Here is a 19,067-nt window from a genome sequence, read left to right on the forward strand (position 1 = left end):
TTCTTCCCCTCTGCAGTCAACCTGACAAACTCTCACTGACCCCCCCCCAGAACACAAACACAAGCTATACGTTATATTAACGTACATCACCCCTGTCCCCACTGCGTTACATTAACGCACTCACCCCCTACTGGACACTTTATCTGGACACTTTACTTTATTCTGGTCACTGCACTGTTGTTATTTATCTTATCTTATTTTTTTTTATTTTTATTTTTATTCTTATTCTTATTTTAGCTTTTATATTCTACTTATTTGTTATCAAAACAATAGCACCTTCAGACCACAGCAAATTCCTTGTAATGTATGTTACTTGGCAATAAACAGTTTCTGATTCTGATTCTGATTCTGATTCTGATTCTGAAACGCTGAAAACTGGACTGTTAAAGCTGCAGTAGGCAATATTATTGAATTATAATTTTGGTTGAAATAACGACTTCTGACCATTGCATGCCACTAACAATATCTAATTGAAGGGCTGTATGACTGTGTGCACCCGACCGCTTTGTATTTTGTCTTTTTAAAAAACTGGACCAGGTCTGAATCAAACAACCAATCAGGGTTAGCTAGCACATAACTGGCCAATCACATCGACTCTGATCCTGCTGACTTTCTCCTCCGAGATAATAAGGATTGCAGCGGCTCCTAAGGTACTCTAGGTAAGAGAACAGCCTGTAGAACTGATAGAACCCCCTTGCTCTTTCCTGAGTCTATTGACCGGTCCAGGGGGTGAATTGAGAGACTCTCTGGAACAAGAGTCTGGGGTCGAAGTCAGGTCTCCCTGACAGCCATAACTTTACATGTCCCCTTGAAAAGGTGTCCTTGTTCTTGATCTCATCCAGCTCATTTTTCAGTCTGAACATTTGCTTGAAGAGTACTCAGTAGAGGAGGCTGGTTTTCCCGTTTCCTCTGCCTTACCAGGACCAACAACAACAGCAACAACAACAGCACTGTGTTAGTGCTTTGCTGTCGGTGTGCTATGCAGGCTGTTGCTGTAAATGTTTACGCACTGGCGCAAACACTGAAGGTGAGTTCAACAGCTCCACTTTTTGTCTTGCTTTATTTTTGTACGAGTTTAACTCTTTGAAAATATCGCCTCTTTACTGCATGAAAGCAGGCCTGTGCTGCCTCTCTCTGCTGTAGGAATGCCATAGCTGGTGTGTAGACAGTAGGCTATTCATTTGAGGATATCTAGCAAGCAAATTAAAACTTCAAATAACAATATTGTTATTGAAAACATTATGTAACCATATTTACAGATGCTAGAAACTGATTTTGGTGTTGCACGTATGTAAGTGCAAGTATGCTGCGTGTAACTTTCTTCACGTTGAATGCCAGTTATTTATTTATTATCCAATCCCAGTTGCTTCAGTTCCCCTTCATTTTTTTAAAGCTGAGCCCTCACCCCGTCCTTTTGTGTTTACAGGCTTTTGAAGATTAATCCTGAGAGAGGAAAATGCATATGCAAAAAAAAAAAAATGGGACGGTAATCCTCACATTGCACCAGAACTTAATGGCAGGTTGCACTGTGCACCAATGAGGTGAAGGACACAGAGAATCTGCAAGATGGACTACATCATACATCCACTCCCAGACATAGACACTTGTGCCCAAACTCATCCAGATGAAAAGGAGGAGCTTATTTTTTTTATTTTTTACCTTGTGTACTAAATGTTTTGGCAAATAGGAAGCAATGTAAAGGCAACAGGCACACGCAAATACTACCATAATGCTGCCTTATAAAATGGTGTGTTAGCCAACAGTTACCAGTTTACACATACATCAGACTCAACAACCTAAGCAACAATGGCATTGAACTGCGACCATCTGATGAATGTTCACTCTTTTAGCTGTGTTTTTGCTCTCCACCAACTCCTGTTTGCGGTTTTATAAGCTTTTTCGCTAGGGCTGCCCCAAAATAGTCGACCGAAGACGAGAAGTCTTAGTCGACCAAGTTTTAATTGGTCAGTTAGTCGTAGTTTGTTTGTTTTGTGTCGTTTGTCCCTCTTCTGTTACCTTACACACCAAATGCTAATCACATGACCAGGCGGGGCCGTGTAACGAAAGCCTTGAGGGCTGTGTTCCCATGGAAAATCGCGCCCACACGGGTCCTGTGAAACGCGACAGCTACAGTAGCTTGGAAAATAGCAACATGGGGCCCTTAAACGCTAACCGCTTCTAACTATAGTTGGCGTTAGCTCAGTTAGCCATGCAGCTGTCTTATTAGCTGAGTCTCGGGCGAGCACCGGGGGAATGTTGGTGTTTACAGCACTAGCACTAAGCTTTGGACTGCGGGTAGGAGGAGGTTTTCAGGCGCGTGCCAGGAGCCAAACCATAGACTGTATATAAAGATGGACTACGCGTCTCCTCCTCCTCCTCCTGCTGTACAAAAATGAAGCCAAAAGAATCTCAGATACTGCCGCTGCCATCTTGCGCTGGTGATGTGACTATGCACAGTAGTTATTGGCGAGTGGCGCCGCGGCGCGAGGTCCCGCCCATACACCCACCCGACCCAATTGCAAGCACACCGCAGTCAATTGACAGCTGTCAATCATGACGTTTCACCCCGTTTTTACAGCATCAAATAATTAATTACAACCAAACTGATTTGATCAGTCAGCAAGTATCTGTGTAATGTTATACCGTGTTGAAATAAATTAACAAAATGTTCAGTCTCCTTGCTGGTTGTTCTGGCACATCCAGAATCGTTGTGCGACGACTAGTCGACAAGCCAGACTGGATATTTGCTGGAAATATAACAAAACAATGAGTTAGAGGAGGTTAAAAAAGACTATGTAGAGGTGGACAGGGAGCATAAGAGTTGTTTTTTAATTCTTTGTTTTTGATTAAATGTTTAAAACATAAACATATTTTTAATGCAGCTTTAATGTTGGATTAGAATTTGAATTATAAGTTTTAAGGTGTTCATTGGTAGGATTTACAGAAACCATTTCAAAATTGCATGTATGATATTTTATGTACCATGTATTGTACATTGTATGTTTAATTTAGATTGTATATTGAAGAGGCTTATTATAGATTGCATGTATCAGGTGTTTGCTGTTTACGAAGCAGAATAGGACTACAATAAAAGTTACAGTTGCAGTACAACAATGTTGGCAAAGATTTTATTTGCAATTCCTCTCAGTGACTGTGCATCCTGCATGAACCCCTTTGTCCCCTCCGAGTGTTTTTTTTTGCTTTTGTAGTCTGGGAACTGAGCTGTGAACATTGTGCTGTGAGTCATCCATATTCACAGTGGCCATCATGGTTATCATCCTCCTGATCGCTATATAAAACTGAAGCATGAACATGTAAATACAAAAAGTAGATTGTGGATTAGGCTAAATTAGCCTTTTAAAACAGAGTCAGTCAGTCAGAGCTATGCCGGATACACAACACCTTCAAGAATAATTCCAGTTTCAGTACACCTGAGTGTTTGCAGTTTTGTCAACTTACCATTCTGCCAGTAGTAATAACAGCAACAACCTGTCTGATGGGTTGACTGTTTGTGATGATGTGGTGTGCACCATTCTTCCTGTTGTCACCGTATTGATATGCCATATAATGTCGCACTTTCCCCCCTTATTAACGTTTCGTAGCTGGGAACCCGGGATCACCACACAACTTAATGAAAGCACCAAACTTTTTTTTTCTTTTATACTTCCACAAGTGGCTTGTCAAAAGATATATAAAGATACAGGATGGGACAGGTGATTGACAGATTATTCACTTTACCTGGGGGTCAATAAAAAAAATGCAGAAAGCCAAACAGATATTTGGCACGTTACCACTTTCAACGTGACAGAAAATATATAGGGCTTAGTTACACCTAATACCAAAACATGAACAGAACAATGAACAGTTCATTATTAATGCAGATTGATTACGACTGAATGGCACTAACTAGATCCTCCGGATCTCTTATATGAAGTCCCATGTGCTCAGTGGCGAAACAAGACAAAACAGAGGCGTTAATGGCATATGTTCACTCTGAGAGAATAATTACCTTGTTTACCAAATGAAAACAGAACTGGTTCATCATCTACCCATTATTACATGGTCGACGGTAGAGTTGGTTTGTGTGTATGTCATTTAGGAATCGGTTTGCCTGCGATCATACCTGTGAAAGGGTTTGCTGGTGCATTCTCAAGCATAAGGAAAAATGTATTTATTTGATTCTATGCATAGAAATGAGCACTGATAAATGAGGCCCCATGTTTAAATAAATTGGTGGTGGCAGGTTTTGGACTCTGCAATTCTTTATTTTCTCTTAAAGGTCAGCACTGTTGTGACAGCCTTCAGTTGGTCGACAGCAAGAATGTATTTTAAATTCTAAACTTTTGCTCTTATAAATGCTGTTGTGACAGAGCCCTTAGGTGCAAAGAGCTGTTTTGTACTACAGACCACTGTACAGTTTTCATCCTCGTTGATGTAAAGTACTTCCCTCTGTCTCCAGGTCACAGAGTCAATGACGGACTGTGGCACTCTGTGAGTCTCGATACTAGAAGTCTACAGATCACTCTGACGCTGGACAATGAGCCGGCCTCCATCATTGAACAGTGGGAACAAGTGGAAGCAAGAGGCAGCTTCTACTTTGGAGGTCAGTGGATGTTTGAAAGTGTGGCTCTACTGTAAAGATACCTTGACTTATCTGTCTTATTCAAAAAAGCTCTTGAAAGGTTTCTTTTGTCCTCTAGCATGTTAAGATAACAGCTTTTGTGCTTAATGTGTCATTTCCACCCAGGCTGCCCCCCAGCGGGCTGTCAGAATCCGACTCTAGCCTTCCAGGGCTGCATGCGCCTCATATCCATCAACAGCCAGCCAATCAACCTCAATCACGTCCAGCAAGGATTGCTTGGAATTTATAATGAGCTTCAGTTTGACACCTGCAGCATAAGAGACAGGTAAAAAAAAAGAAAAGAAGAAGCTGTTTGTGTGTTGTCATTCACTGCTGAATACACTTTGAAACTAAGGACAGCACCCACAAATATACCTTAGACACTTTAGTGGCGGCATCCGAAAAGCAGCCTTCCCTCCTTTGCTTAGAGGACATAACCAGTATGTTTTATTTGGTATCCCAGCATCAGTTGTTTAGTTGAGTGTTCAGGGGGTCTTGGTCAACTTCTAAATTTGGGAAACATCTTGTGTAAACATGTTACAGGTACCAAAGAAACAGATAATAGATCTTGCAAACAGGAGAAAGAAATGATACAGGGCAACTTTGCCTCTGAATGCATTCATCGTATTACATACAAACTCTCTTACGAAATTCTTCCAACATGTTCATACGTATATTCTCATACAATATCTCACATACAAAAAGTACATTCTTAATAAGATACAGTCATACATGTCCTTTCTACATTTCAGAACTCTGAGGAAGTCTACTTACTGTAAAGTTGTGTGGGTTCAGCTAACCAAAATAATAAAACATAGCAATAACTGCCACACTGTACCCTTAAAATAAATCCTAGCATGCTACTGTTTATATATGCCGATGAAGTGCACGGGGTTACAGCTTTTAACATTTTCAAAGTGCATCAACATACAATATTCTGTAACATATTTACAGAAACATCTTCATTAACCCATCATTAGCAATCACACACACTAGAAAAACACCATGAAATCAACCCACATGCTCGGGAAGCCGAAAACGCTATTCAAACTACTAAAATTAAACACAATCACATCAAAGTATTCTTGGTAAAATCTACTTCCTGGTTACCCACATATCATAGTAACGCGTTTATACCACAAAACGAAATTACTTAACTTAAGACTACTACAATACTACTACAATACAAACCTGCAAACAGGAGAAAGAAATGAAACAGGGCAACTTTGCCCCTGTTTGTTTAGCCTTGCTCAGCAGAATGAGGAAAGTAACGAATGTCCCGCCGTAAAAGCCGTAAAGCGACCCTTCTGACGTGACGCCGTCCCAGAGCAAAGTGAAACGCCACGCTGCCCCCTGCTGGTTCCACGGTAGAACATACACAGTGTACATACTGTGGAAACATTACATTGATCACAAATAAAAACACAATATATCAACACAAATGTGATCACACATTGGCGGGTGTCACAAACTGGTTATTACACCGTCAGTTGTTTAAGGGTGATTTCTTGGTGATGAAACTGGAAATGTTTGGCTTTATAAGTTGACAAGGAGCACCTACACGGAGGCTGGGCCACCTCATACATGGCGAGACTCTAGAGAAGGAAGTGTCAGTTTAGTTCAGACTGAAATATGTAAAATATCCTGCCCCAAACTTAATTATTTAATAATTCATGGTCCCCAGAGGATGAATCCTAACTCTGGGGTCTCCCACTTAACACGAGATGCAAAGAAGAAGGAATTTGAGCCTGATCACCTGTCAGTGGGCTTGAAACTCTTCTGTAGTAGTATCTTGTTGCCCTGGAGTTTTTATTTGAACAAAACATGGAGGCTGTCATCACAAGAAAAATAACAGCTTTGTAATTTGTTCAAATGCCTAAAGCAACTTTTTTTTTACCCGATAAGGATGGTGGTTGTGTGAATTATGATTCTTGTCTGTCAGGAACAAATAACAAACAGTAGTGTGACATTATTGTAATGCCACCACAAAACCTCATCAGCATAAAAAAGTAGTAGTAGTGTTTAGTAGTGCTGCCTTTCCCTCTTTTTGTCAACATTGTTGAGGAAGCGGTTGTCGAATAACCTTTATTGGAATTGTCACTGGACAAAACTGACCGGGGCTTCTGTGCTTGCGTTCAGTGTGAGCTCCACATTGTGAGTGGTCAGTCGAGTGTAAAAGTCACACACGCCTTGGCCATGCAGAAGGTCCTCGATCATGGGTTAATCATGCATTCTGACACCAGCCTCGAGCCATTTCGTTTTTTCGATGACTGCTAAGGACCAAAATCGGTCTTTGAACCTCAAATTTTAGTCAAGTTTACATGACAATGAGCATTACAGCTCCACACAATTAGGTAGAGGAGCAGCTTCAGTAGGACCCATCGTTGTCCAGGTCCTTCAGAGGATTTCAGAATCAGAAATACTTTATTGATCCCCGGGTGGAAATTATACAATTCCTGAATTAGGACACATCTAACATACACCAGTCAAAATGGACTCTCTACATCCGACTCAGCAGGAGGGAGTTACCTGTGCTATTCTATTCATCTATTCATTTGTTGATGGCGGCATGTTTTCTACAGAGCAGGCTGAAAGCCACTGACATCTTGTCCAATAGAGACAGGCAACACTGACAGGATCGTCCAATTACATTGCAGCAGAGGCTCAGTAACACCTTTCCTGGCAGAGGACTTTCCTAACAAGCTGCTCCCTCCTGTCCTGTGTGGCATCAGTCCCTCATTACCCGGCACATAGCTGAGCTGGATCAGACTCACAAGCTGCACGGGCATCTGCATGTTGTCTGGAACATTTATAGAAAGGACACAAACATTTTAGCTGCCATTTCCTCTTGTAAACTACCCTGAGGGAAATCTCTGTCTGTCTCTCATCTCAGATTTGAAGCTACCTGAGTTCTGTTGTTCTGTTGTTCCATTGTTCGACGGCAGTGTGTTTGTGTGCTCTGTCAGCAGGGTGTTTCAGGGTTTCTTTTGTGGATCAATGTACTGAGATGCCTAATAGGAAGCTGGATCACCAGTGCTCTAAATGGAAGTGAATATCACAATGTAGGCTACTAGTTAGATGAGCCATTACGGGGCCACTGACAGCGTTTTATTTTAAGAGACAGAAAACAATGCAAACATCCTCTTCCATTTTAAATTTCTGAGCCGCAAGTCTTGCCTTGGTCTGCTGTAGTTGAGCGAGTTAAATCTGTCTGACCAGATTTCCCAGACCAAGCGCAAGTTCTTTCTTTTGGGAAACATGCCCAATACCATTGGGGTAATTGACTGCACTCATGTGCATATATAAGAACCACATGAGAGAGAGTGGGAGTATGTCAACAGAAAGGGGGAGGCACAGCATCTGCATCCAACTTGTGGACGACGCTGACCTCATCGTAAGAAACTGCTCCGTGAGGTGGCCTGGGTCTGTCCATGATGCACGTATCCTGAGGGAGAGCGCTCTACACAGAGAGTTTCAAACCAACCGGCCAGACGGCATGATATTAGGAGACAGTGGCTATCCCCTCCTACCATGGCTGATTTTCTTGACTTTTCTTGCCACAGACACAGCAGAGCAGGCACGCTACAATGCAGCTCAGTGCAAAGCAAGATGCACAATTGAACGTTTGAAATGAGTACTGAAGAGGCTTTGCATGCCTCTTCAGTACTCCTTGCAACATACTACTGGCCTGCATTGTCCTACACAACATTGCTACCCGGCGCTGTGTCCCTGTTTGTGATGATTTTTTCATTGCTGCCTCAACTGTCTGGGCTGGACCCACAGACCCACTTGCTGCTGCACACAGGACTGTCTGATCCAGGTGTTGGACCAAACTCTATGACCCATATCAGATACTGTGACCCAAATGGGAAGTTAAACTATGCTGCCAGCTCTTTTTTGCCTTCAGGGATTTCTGGCAGAAAGCCTTTAAATTACATGGTCAGGTTTAGGCACCAAAACCACTATGTACTAAAGTATGTGATGTAGACACAGAATCTTATGGGTCACAGAATTTGGTATAACACCAGTAACAAGTTATGGGCGAGATTTACAAGGGTATGCAGTGTGAAATACTTTCTAGTTGCATTTATTGTGATTTTTAAGTTATTCTTAGGATTTTGGCATCACTTTACTAGATATAGCTAAAAATGTAATTTTTTGGGGGGATGTGCAATTTGCACATTCTCATTTCTTTTCTTATGTGCTACTGTATGAAATTATGAATCTATCGCTTTGCCGCCAGTTCATCACACTGGGTTGGTTTTCCTCCTGTCCAATTTTTGGAGTTTCACCAGTCGCCACTGACATACATGCTGTGCTGTGATCAGCTGGCGTCAGGACACATGAGGCTGTCAGATATGCCAGGCTTTTGTTGTTCATTTTCTGTCTGTTTTAGGATCATGACCACAGTTTTGTGCTTTTGTCAAGAGGAAGAGAAGATTAAGCTTTATGGGACTTAATCTCCTTTTCTCTCTGTGTACATTTAAACTTCATGACTCAATGTATGGCGGGAGAGCACTTCCGCGGGTCAGCTGTTTTAATTTCACGACCCGTGAGAGCAAGCGGCGAACACAGCAATGGGAAAAAAAACTGATGGTAATGAAACCAACAGCTGCAACCTTATCCGAGCTGTGGCCGGCCGCTCCACTGCAGTTAATGGCTGAGAGATAAAGGCGTATGAAATTATAGGTGCATGCTTGAAAAGACGGCAATTATGTGAAACTGGATTTAGGTTGAGGAAGGGACCATTAATCAAAACAGTGCAGCTTAGAGTTTCCTTGATTTGCTTACTGTGTCCAAATCCTGTAAACATGAACTCTGTATTTTATACATCATCACATCGCCTTGGGGGTTTGAGTGACCTTTTATTTTCCTGTTAAGTAATCCTCCTTCATCATCTTTCCCAATAGTTTTGTTTATGCTTTAAATGTAAAACCTGTGTCCCGAATAACTCAGATCAAAGTGCTGCAGAATTCCCTTCAGCAGATGTTTGTTGGAGCCAGAAACATGGTGCAGAACAACGCAAACAACTCCTGCTTTCAGTTTCTGACAGTGTTTGTTTGTTGTTCCCTGTTCTACAGACATTTTGGGAGAAAATAATAATAATAACAGTAATAATAATATTAATAATAGTGTTCCCATAGAACTTTTTAAATCTTGAATTTAATTTAATTAAATGAAATAATGTTTGTAATTAATGGTTACAGGAATACTGTTCTTGCATTCAAAGCTAGAGAGAGCTTTGAGCTAAATGCTAATGTCAGCATGCTAGCGTGCTCACAGTGACATTGCTAACATGCTGGTGCTAAAACTGGTATGTTCTTACCATGTTCACCATCTTAGTTTAGGGTGTTAGCATGCCAACTTTTTCTAATTATTATGTACAGCTCAGGCTGACTGCATGGTCATCGGTTTTGCAGGTATTCGCTCAAATTCAAATTTTGACCTGATGATGGCGCTACCTGAAAAGTTAAGGTGGGGATAGACTGACAGAGACCATGTTCACACGGCAGCCATTTTTCTCTGACGTCGCGCTCAAGGTGGGAAGCTCAAATGCTGTCATGTCGTCCTGCTGTGTTCCAGGTTTTAAGTCATGTGATTGTGGGGAATCTGACAAATCGTTTCAATCATTTCACCGCTTCCTGATTGATCAGCAACTGAAAGGACAATGGATATACCATTAGCTGCCGGTTGACAACAGCCAACGTTAGCATTCAGCTACTTCCTAGCTAACTTTAACATTGACCATTTGATTTGGTCTATTGCTGCACCACTACTGGGGCTAAAAACATAGCATCTCCCAAAAAGTGTATTTCAATATTATGTTGGGCATCTCCTCCGTTTTTTTTCCTTGACATTGCTGCATTATATTACATTCATTTAGCAGACTCTCTTACGGTGTGTTAAGAGATTGCACATGTATCCAGTGCAGGTGACGTGTACCTCCCCAAAGTCCTCCTTGTGTAAGTACACGTCAGGGCTACGGTGGGGACACCACGTGGGGAGAACTGAGGACTGTGATTGGTCAGCTTGGGATGCTTGTGTGTTCCCCTACGGGTTTCTGTCGCTGGTGGAGATTGTGATAATGAAGATAACTTGAAGAAGGACTCAGTTATGTTTCATTTCAGCAACACACATCTCCACTGAAAACTCCAGGTTTAGTTTTGTCTGTGTGTTTTAATTTATATATATTAGTTTTGATGGAAAAATGTCATCTTTGAGCCTGTTTGCCTACATTGTCAGAAATATTGTACTATGAAGGGTCAAGTTTATATAAAAAAAAAAAAAAACTCTTTTGCAGGTGTCTTCCTAACATGTGTGAACACGGAGGTCGGTGTTGGCAGTCTTGGAGTTCCTTCTCCTGTGACTGTTCAGGGACTGGCTACTCTGGACCCACCTGTCACAACTGTGAGTCACTACTTAATGTTCATTATTGTTTCAGTGAGAAACCACAAAAAAAAAATGCACTCATAACAGAGCCAAAAGGAAGAAAAATAGGAGAATGATAGATAAATATGATTCCACAGGGCCATCTTTACAGTCAACATAATGACGAAAAACGATAACAATTGAGGAAAAAAAAAATAAATAAATAAAATAGTCAATTTTATCATGCAATTTCTGTTCTAAAAACTATGTTTCCTTTGTTCAGGAACTTTCCAGAAATAAGTGTTTGTATCTTGAAACGGAAAGGGATAAGTTCACTTTTATTAGACACAAGTTGAAATACACTGAACTGGCATTCAAGTCTGGTATTATTTGGCATTTTCTTATCGGCAACAAATCCCATGAAAAGACCAAAACCAACAATGTGTTATTGCCTCTCTTATTACTATCTGACTTCCCTACCCTGTCTGTGGCTCTCAGCTCCAAGCCCATTGGTTCCTACTGAAGATGTCAATCTTTAAAAACAGCTCACAAATATATAGTTCCATAGTTTAGTAAATCCCTAAAATGGCTGGTCACTGTAGTTTTAAACAAACGTTACTCAAATATGATGAAATAGTGCTTTTGTTGGGGACTATTTTCCACGGTGGATGAATCCACCCTTGGTGCTCTAGTGAGTTTCTGGGGCAGCAGGACGGTGTATGTGGGATTGAATCAAAATAAACTGCTGTGTGTGTGTTCATGGTAATGAAGGTACATGTCACCCTGTGTAACAGTGTGTGCTCATTGAATGGCTTATGGACAACAGTGGAGCTCTGTGGCTGTGATACACACACAGTGCTCAGTGGATACATTGATAGTCGGTTTGAGTCTCCATGTGAGATTTGTTGATCATAAGAAAAATACAGAATATTACTGAATTTATAGAAACATATAGACTTAAAAAGAACACTGTGTTTAGTTTACGTTCAGCGTTTATTAATAAAACATACTGTTTATCCATGCATTAAATGCATTTTCTTCCTCATTAAACTTTTGTACACATTTGCACATTGCTGCCATTTGATTGCGTGTTGTACCACCGCCTACTGTTGATAAGGGTACCTACAGACGTAACGATAAAAGATAATTGTGGATTTCTACAAATCCTCTTTTTTTTGTTTTGTTTTGTTTAGTAAGAAATCAAATCAACCCATAATCTATTTCTAAGTAAACAACAAGGAAGGAGACAACTAAAAAACTACAACAACAAAAACAGCAACACATTGCATTGCATCCCCATCTTGTATATCCTGGGTTATGCTACATGCATCTCTACATGCATCTTTTTTTAAAAGCAACATTGTGCAAGTTTTTCGGAGTGCAGTTCACCCTCATACACAGCTCATTTGTTGGCAAGCTCAAGGATTTGGATGTGGTGTGCTGACTTGGCTCATGATCAAAAACAAGCGAGTCGACAACTTTGCTAGCACAGCCAAACCGCCAAGCGAGACATTATTCAAACCACTGTATTTGTAGTAAAACTGAAAGTGAGCGCACCTGAAATGTCAGTAATAATCCCTTATGGCACAGGAAAACTGCGCGAACACAGCTACAGTAAATATGGTGACAGAAATGATGGCCAAAATGACAACAAGACCCAAGTTTTAAAAACCAGTTGTCCTTGAAATAATTCCAGACTTGCACATACATGTTGGGAGTTTTTCCTCTTGGTTGTCAGCTCTTGACATCACCTTGTTATTGAGCATGGAGTCATCTGTGTGTGCCCCCAGAATACTGATTTCCTGTTTACACGCAGGCAGGTGCAGCTGTCCTTGCATGTGACACATGAAAAAAACACCTCCTGAATTAAAAATGGGTCATGAAAAATTGTTCCCCAACTTGTCCTCATACACAGCAGTGCTTCGTTGAATTTGGTTTGCCTTTGCATCCTGCCATTATATATTGCATAATTCTACAACATGTGTTAGCCGTTTGAAAGCCATTTCAAGGTCTTTTTGTAGTATAACTGTCTATGATTGATGCCTAAAAAAGAAATTGCCTAGCTTACCTGCAGGCCCATATGGTGTTTCATCCATGCTTGGATAGCCACTAATGGAAAAAGTATTTAAAATGTGACACCGCTGTTTTACGTCGCTCTCTAGAAATTATAATGTGTTGTAGTTTTCTGACAGTTTGAAATGCAATGCAATGCAATGCAAAGATTCGAAATACAGAAAATAGCACCGCTTTTTTAAGTGTAAGCTATATGCATCGAGGCAAACATTATAGGTGACTAAGCTGTAACAACTTTACGTGCAAAAACATGACTCCAAAATTATTACATAGCTTAACTTATCTCATAATGATGTTTTACCAGAAAGCAATTTGAAATATGCTGTAAGGAAATGCTGACAAAACACCTGCATGTCATTTAAAGCATGCTTTTACAAAACCTCTAACAGATTTCCTTCCTCATAAAACATTTGCAAAACCGTTTTAGTATTTTCAGTGTTTTATATCCAACATTGTTAACATCCATTTTTACTAGCTTGCAGTCTTCCTGTTCCCTGTCTTTGCTGGCGCATCGCAGCATATCTTGGCATATTACCGCCACCTGTACTGTCAGTGGAATAGTGTGAAACCATTAGCAGGAAGGATGTGTGCCGTGTCACCTGCGTGCATGGTGGAGAAAATGACTACTTGCTCCAATAACAGGAGTTTTATTCAAAGAAATGACTTAATGATAAAGTAAATAAAGCCTTGATTTGTGTGAATGCAGCTTGCTTTTCCATAACTCCATCTGCACATTACATGAGGCACGATGGGAGCGATCAAAGATTTATTCCTACAAAAGTGGTTGTGACAGAATCGTCACGGTTTCCACGTTGTGAGGACCATGGACCTCAGTTCTGTTGAAAGTGCATACGTTCTCTTGTGCATTCAGCACAGGGCCCGTCTAAAATTAATATAATTTGTTTTATAATTGTTTACACTTTTTTGCCAGAAAATGATCCATTCTTTCTGTTTGGGCGATCAGAGACCCCAGCTGTAAAACATGGTTGTATACAATGGATATTTATCCGATCTGTGGCATCGCCGGGTGTGGGGAGTTTGGGGAGGCTGTGGAGAATGACTTTCAGGTGGCCTCAAAGAAGTTCTGGCAAACCATTAGACAACTCAGGAATGGAAAGCAGGGCTTGGCTCAGGCTGTGCAGTAGCAGAACTGCTGACCACTGTAGAATGGTGCAAAGAGTACTTTGAGGAACTCCTGTACCCGACCCACACATCCTCTGTGGAGGAGGCAGAGTTTGAAGACTTGAAGCCTTACCCATATCACTGGCAGAGGTCATTGAGGTAGTAAAGAAGCTCCTCAGTGGCAAGGCGCCAGGTGCGGATGAGATTCACCCTGAGATGCTGAAGGCTGTGGACACTGTTGGGCTGTCTTGGCTGACATGCCAAGTGTTACTTTGAAGTCAGGAGGCCTGTGGAGTGGCAGACCTGGGTGGTGGTTCCCATTTTTAAAAAAGGGGGAAGTTTTAGGTGGTTGTCCCTTGTCACGGATTCTATTTGTGATATTCATGGACAGGATCTCAAGGCACATCCTGAGGGAGGCACTTTTCAAGCCATCAAATTCAGAATCAGAAATACTTTATTGATCCCCGGGGGGAAATTGTAAATTGTAAATTCACCCATTGACGATGGCGACCGAGCTGCCATGCAAGGTGCTGGCCTCCATCGGGAGCATCTTAGGGTTCAGTGTCTTGCCCAAGGACACTTCGACATGTGGGCGGGGGGAGCCGGTGATCAAACCACTAACCCGCTCTACCCTGCTCTATCTCCTGTGCAACAGTGCTAACCACTCCACCACCACCCGTTTTAAGGACCTTTAGAGGTTTTCTGGGCATATCCAACCGGAAGGAGACCCCGGGGTAGACCCAGAATACGCTGGAGGGATTACATATCTCATCTGGCCTGGGAACACCTCGGGATCCCCTAGAAAGAGCTGGAAAACGTTGCTGGGGTGAGGGACATCTGGACTATCCTGCTTAACCTGCTGCCACCAATCAGCTTCTTGCTATAAGAATACGTTTCTATGTGAACACTATTTTCTGCCAAACTGTTTTGGTTATTTCACATGAGGGACTCTAGTTACCTGTTTTTTTCTGTTCTCCTCTCATTGGTTTGAAAGGCGTGGGTCTCAGTCGGAAAAAGGTGATGGCATGTACTTCTGTGCACCAGTCAGGATCAGAATGTGACAGTTGGTGGGCTCCTGTTGCCCCTCATGTCACATAACAACTCTGGTCAAACCCCCACACAGTCCTGATGAGGTTAGCTGAGGGCTTTGACTAAATTATAGATATATACATTATAGACAGAAATGACTAAATGAGATGCAGGAGTGCAGCCAACAGGAAGCTGCTGTTGTTGTGCTGATTCCTGAGGAAAAAACTGTCTGCTCCTTCCAGCCATCTACGAGTCGTCCTGTGAGGCCTACAAGCTGATTGGCAGCTCCACTGGCTTCTACTCCATTGATCCAGATGGGAGTGGCCCCCTGGGGCCTGCACTGGTCTACTGCAACATGACAGGTGAGTTCACCGCATTCCACCATGTTGTCATTTTTTTTCTCTCTGAGTTCCACTGAGACCGGAGCCCAAAGCTCCACACACTCCATCGATCTGGAGCACTGACACTTCACTGTCCAGAAAGAAATCATTACACTCACTCAATATGCTTCCGGCTGTCAATCCCTGACAGTTTGGAACTTCATTTGTGTGATGTCAATGTGTTTGTACAGCACCAGAAGAATACACTGCAACAGAGTCTTGTCAGCAGGGTGAGCTCATTTCCTCAGTTTCTAAAATAAATCTGACTGTATTCCATCATCATTTTTATTTGAATGGTGCGTTTCCTCCTATTGCTATCTGTATACCTTCTTCAGGGATACAAGGCAAACACAGGATGAACGAATACTTGAAAGACGCATAGAAATTGTTGTGAGTAGCCTCAATACAGGGCATCAGTGCATCTCCAATAGATTTGTTTTTATGTATGGACTACAAAAATGGATGTATGAGACAGAAAGAGAGGAAACATTTTTCTGTTTGTTAATTACTGACAATTGCAGTACACCAATAATCACACTATGATAATATACTGTTCAATGTCATGCCAGCATGTTTTAAAAAGAAAAATATCTAATTAAAACATAGGGGGAAATATATAACATGGACTAATGGTACATGCCACAGCATTCATAGTCAAAACTAGTTTGCAATGTCAGTCACAAGGTGGGCTTTTACATAAATACCCAAATCAAAACAAAACAAAACAAGAAAACACATACACAAAAGCACAAAACACAATGCAGGATGCTTAAATTTCTGAACCCTAAGTTGCTCCCGATGGAGGCCAGCACCAGCACCGAGGCTCGGTCGCCATCGGTGTGTGAATGTATGTGTGAATGGGTGAATGAGACCTGATCTGTAAAGCGCTTTGGGAACCGTTAAGGTTGAAGAGCGCTATATAAGTGAAGACCATTTACCATTTAAATGTGAATTTGTCATCTATCCAAGTACTGAGGTATTTATATACTGTATAAACTATTCTGTTTTTGCTACCATTATCTCTAGCGCTTGAGAACAACATAAACTTATTACTTTTATGGTCATTCAATACAAGTTTAAGATCGTTAAGTGCAGCTTGGAGAACATATGTAATATAATATTGCAGGTTCTCCACAGCTAGTTGAGCAGAGTCGGTAATACAATACAATATTGTATCATCCGCGTATAAATGAGCATGGCAGTCAGTTAAAAATGAAATAACATTATTAACATAAATTGTAAAAAGAACTGGATCTAAAGTTGAACCTTGTGGAGCACCAGTTATTGGTAAAGACTAATAGTTCACTGACTGCTGCCGATCAGACGGGTAAATCCAGGAACAATGCACAAGCACTTGAACTAAAACCAGCATTACTTAAATGTAATGTAAAAGCAAGGAATGATCAACAGTGACATGATTCTGGTGAGTAATTCATATATAGAGAAGTGGCGCAGTGACCTGCCTTTAAATTCTGTCTTGTTTCAGATAATGAATTCTTGAAAGTTACTAGAACCAGGAAAACTACACAAACTTCAACAAGTTGAATTTTCACACCCTTTCGAGAAAAAGTCTGAATCCAAAACAAACTTGTAGTGCATCCATCATAAAATGGTGACAACAAAGTGCTGTCAGATCATCTAACAGAGTCTGAAGCCCCATCCAGCTATTTTTGTGGCGTTCCGATACTGACAATCATTCATTTTACACAATGATTGGCAGAGGTGAGAAGGTAGGTTGGGTTTGAACTGCTCTCTCAAGCTCTGAACTTTCACACAAAAGGACTAGCTTATTGTCCACCACATACAATATAAGTGTCCCTTGGTTCATTCATCAACAAGAGGCATCTTCTTACCAAGTTTTACTGAAATCAACAGTGCTAAACCTTTGACATATTTGACCAATAGCGAAATCATTTGCATGCCAAGCTTGAATGAACGGGATGTAAAGTAGTGTTAAAGGATAATTAGGGTATTTTCATCAAAAGACGTCAGACAAACATGAGCGAAGGTAGATAGTGTGCACATCCAACCCCAGTTGGGTACAGACGCAGGACAAAAAACAGGAACAAAGGAAAATGAGAGGTTGTTGGCATACTTACATTTACAAGCTCCCAAGTTTTGTCAATGCAACGTTTTGACCTGCAAGGTCTTCGTCCTCGTTTTGCCGTGCTTTTCAGGGAGCCCTATTTTCCCCTATTTTATACTATCAATACATTTCAATTTATACAGAGAATATTTAGCCTGGGACAACAAGGGGACAGAAACATTATTCACTATTTCATTGGTTTTTTTTAATTGTTCTCTGCCGAGAAATAATAAAAATGTCAACGCACAGTAGACAGGCAATGCCACTGTTTCAATGCCATTTATTTCAGGAACCTAGGTATACTGTCAAAATCATCCAATCAATAGAATGCCAGGTGTAGTGTTGACCAATGAAATTATCGCTATCGTTGGGGGCGCATTCGCTTTACTTCTTTGAGCCTTACAGGGTGGTTACTCTTTAACTGGGTTCATCCACGCCCGCCCTACATGGCTTTATTATATGTACTTCCCTTGCTATCTCAAGACTTCTGGAATTAAAGGACAGTTAATATATATACCAGCGCCCGTGCTTTTTATTTTACTATAATAGCTACACCGGCCTCCCGTCGGTGTGCGAGAGGGGAAAACAATGTCAGCTTCGTGACTCAGAAGCGGGAGTCTAGAGGATCGCTGGCCAACATGCACTGCCAAAGTTCAGGACCTCAAGTAAGCTTTTTATTTTAATGGTGCTATTACTGGAGCCAGTTTTTGTTTTATTGTGCCACACTTTGTACACTGTCAAGGATGTCGTGAAACAACCACGTCAGCTCAAACCCCTTCTCCTTAGTACATCCTAGTACGTTGGGATGTGGGTTAAGAGAGCGTTTGGTTGTAAATTGAAATAATTCATCATCTTTCTCACGCAGTGGACACCTGTTGGTGGTGATCTGTGTTTTGAAGAAGAAGAACTATTCCTACTTTCTATCTCCGTCACACGTGCAACCCGAGCTTAAGGTTTAAAGTTTAATTTGTGCTTCTGTGGAAGAGATACATTTCCCCTTCATCCTGTCCAAGTTTAATCAGCGTGGCTAAATAAAAGAAGGAACGATCCTACACGTAGAGAGAAGCTCCATCCAAGAGGTGGCAAGAAATCTGATGTCTCTGCTGGGCAGCCATCTACAAGTCGACAGTCAGCAGCAGACAGTTCGTCCTTTTCTTGCATACAAGGTAAAGACAACAGGTCAAATATGTATCATGGAATAAATCCTGTTTTAAAATTCCGATTTGGCCTAATGAAGACTTTTCTTTTCCAGGCTTCTTTTCAAAACCCCATGCAAGTGGAAGAAAAAGATTTCGCTCTCCCTGTAAGGTGGTCACCAGCAGTGGGAAGACTGTAACCCTTCAGCGCTACATGTTGAATGAAAACACAGACAGGACACCAACAGCAA

At 41.4% G+C, this 19,067-nt stretch overlaps 1 protein-coding gene and 1 pseudogene across 1 annotated transcript in view; both read left to right on the forward strand.

The window, feature by feature from the left end:
• The window catches only part of LOC139291939 (contactin-associated protein-like 5), an 86,549-nt gene that overhangs the window by 36,563 nt on the left and 30,919 nt on the right, over nucleotides 1-19,067 (forward strand). Inside the window, exons 8-11 of the mRNA XM_070914006.1 lie at nucleotides 4,460-4,603; nucleotides 4,748-4,907; nucleotides 10,923-11,029; nucleotides 15,457-15,576. Of these exons, the coding sequence (XP_070770107.1) occupies nucleotides 4,460-4,603; nucleotides 4,748-4,907; nucleotides 10,923-11,029; nucleotides 15,457-15,576 (531 nt within the window). The remainder of the gene's footprint in view (nucleotides 1-4,459; nucleotides 4,604-4,747; nucleotides 4,908-10,922; nucleotides 11,030-15,456; nucleotides 15,577-19,067) is intronic.
• LOC139292101 (putative nuclease HARBI1) lies at nucleotides 5,156-8,436 on the forward strand (annotated as a pseudogene).

The sequence above is a fragment of the Enoplosus armatus genome, chromosome 11, assembly GCF_043641665.1.
Source record: "Enoplosus armatus isolate fEnoArm2 chromosome 11, fEnoArm2.hap1, whole genome shotgun sequence".
Taxonomy (NCBI): domain Eukaryota; kingdom Metazoa; phylum Chordata; class Actinopteri; order Centrarchiformes; family Enoplosidae; genus Enoplosus; species Enoplosus armatus.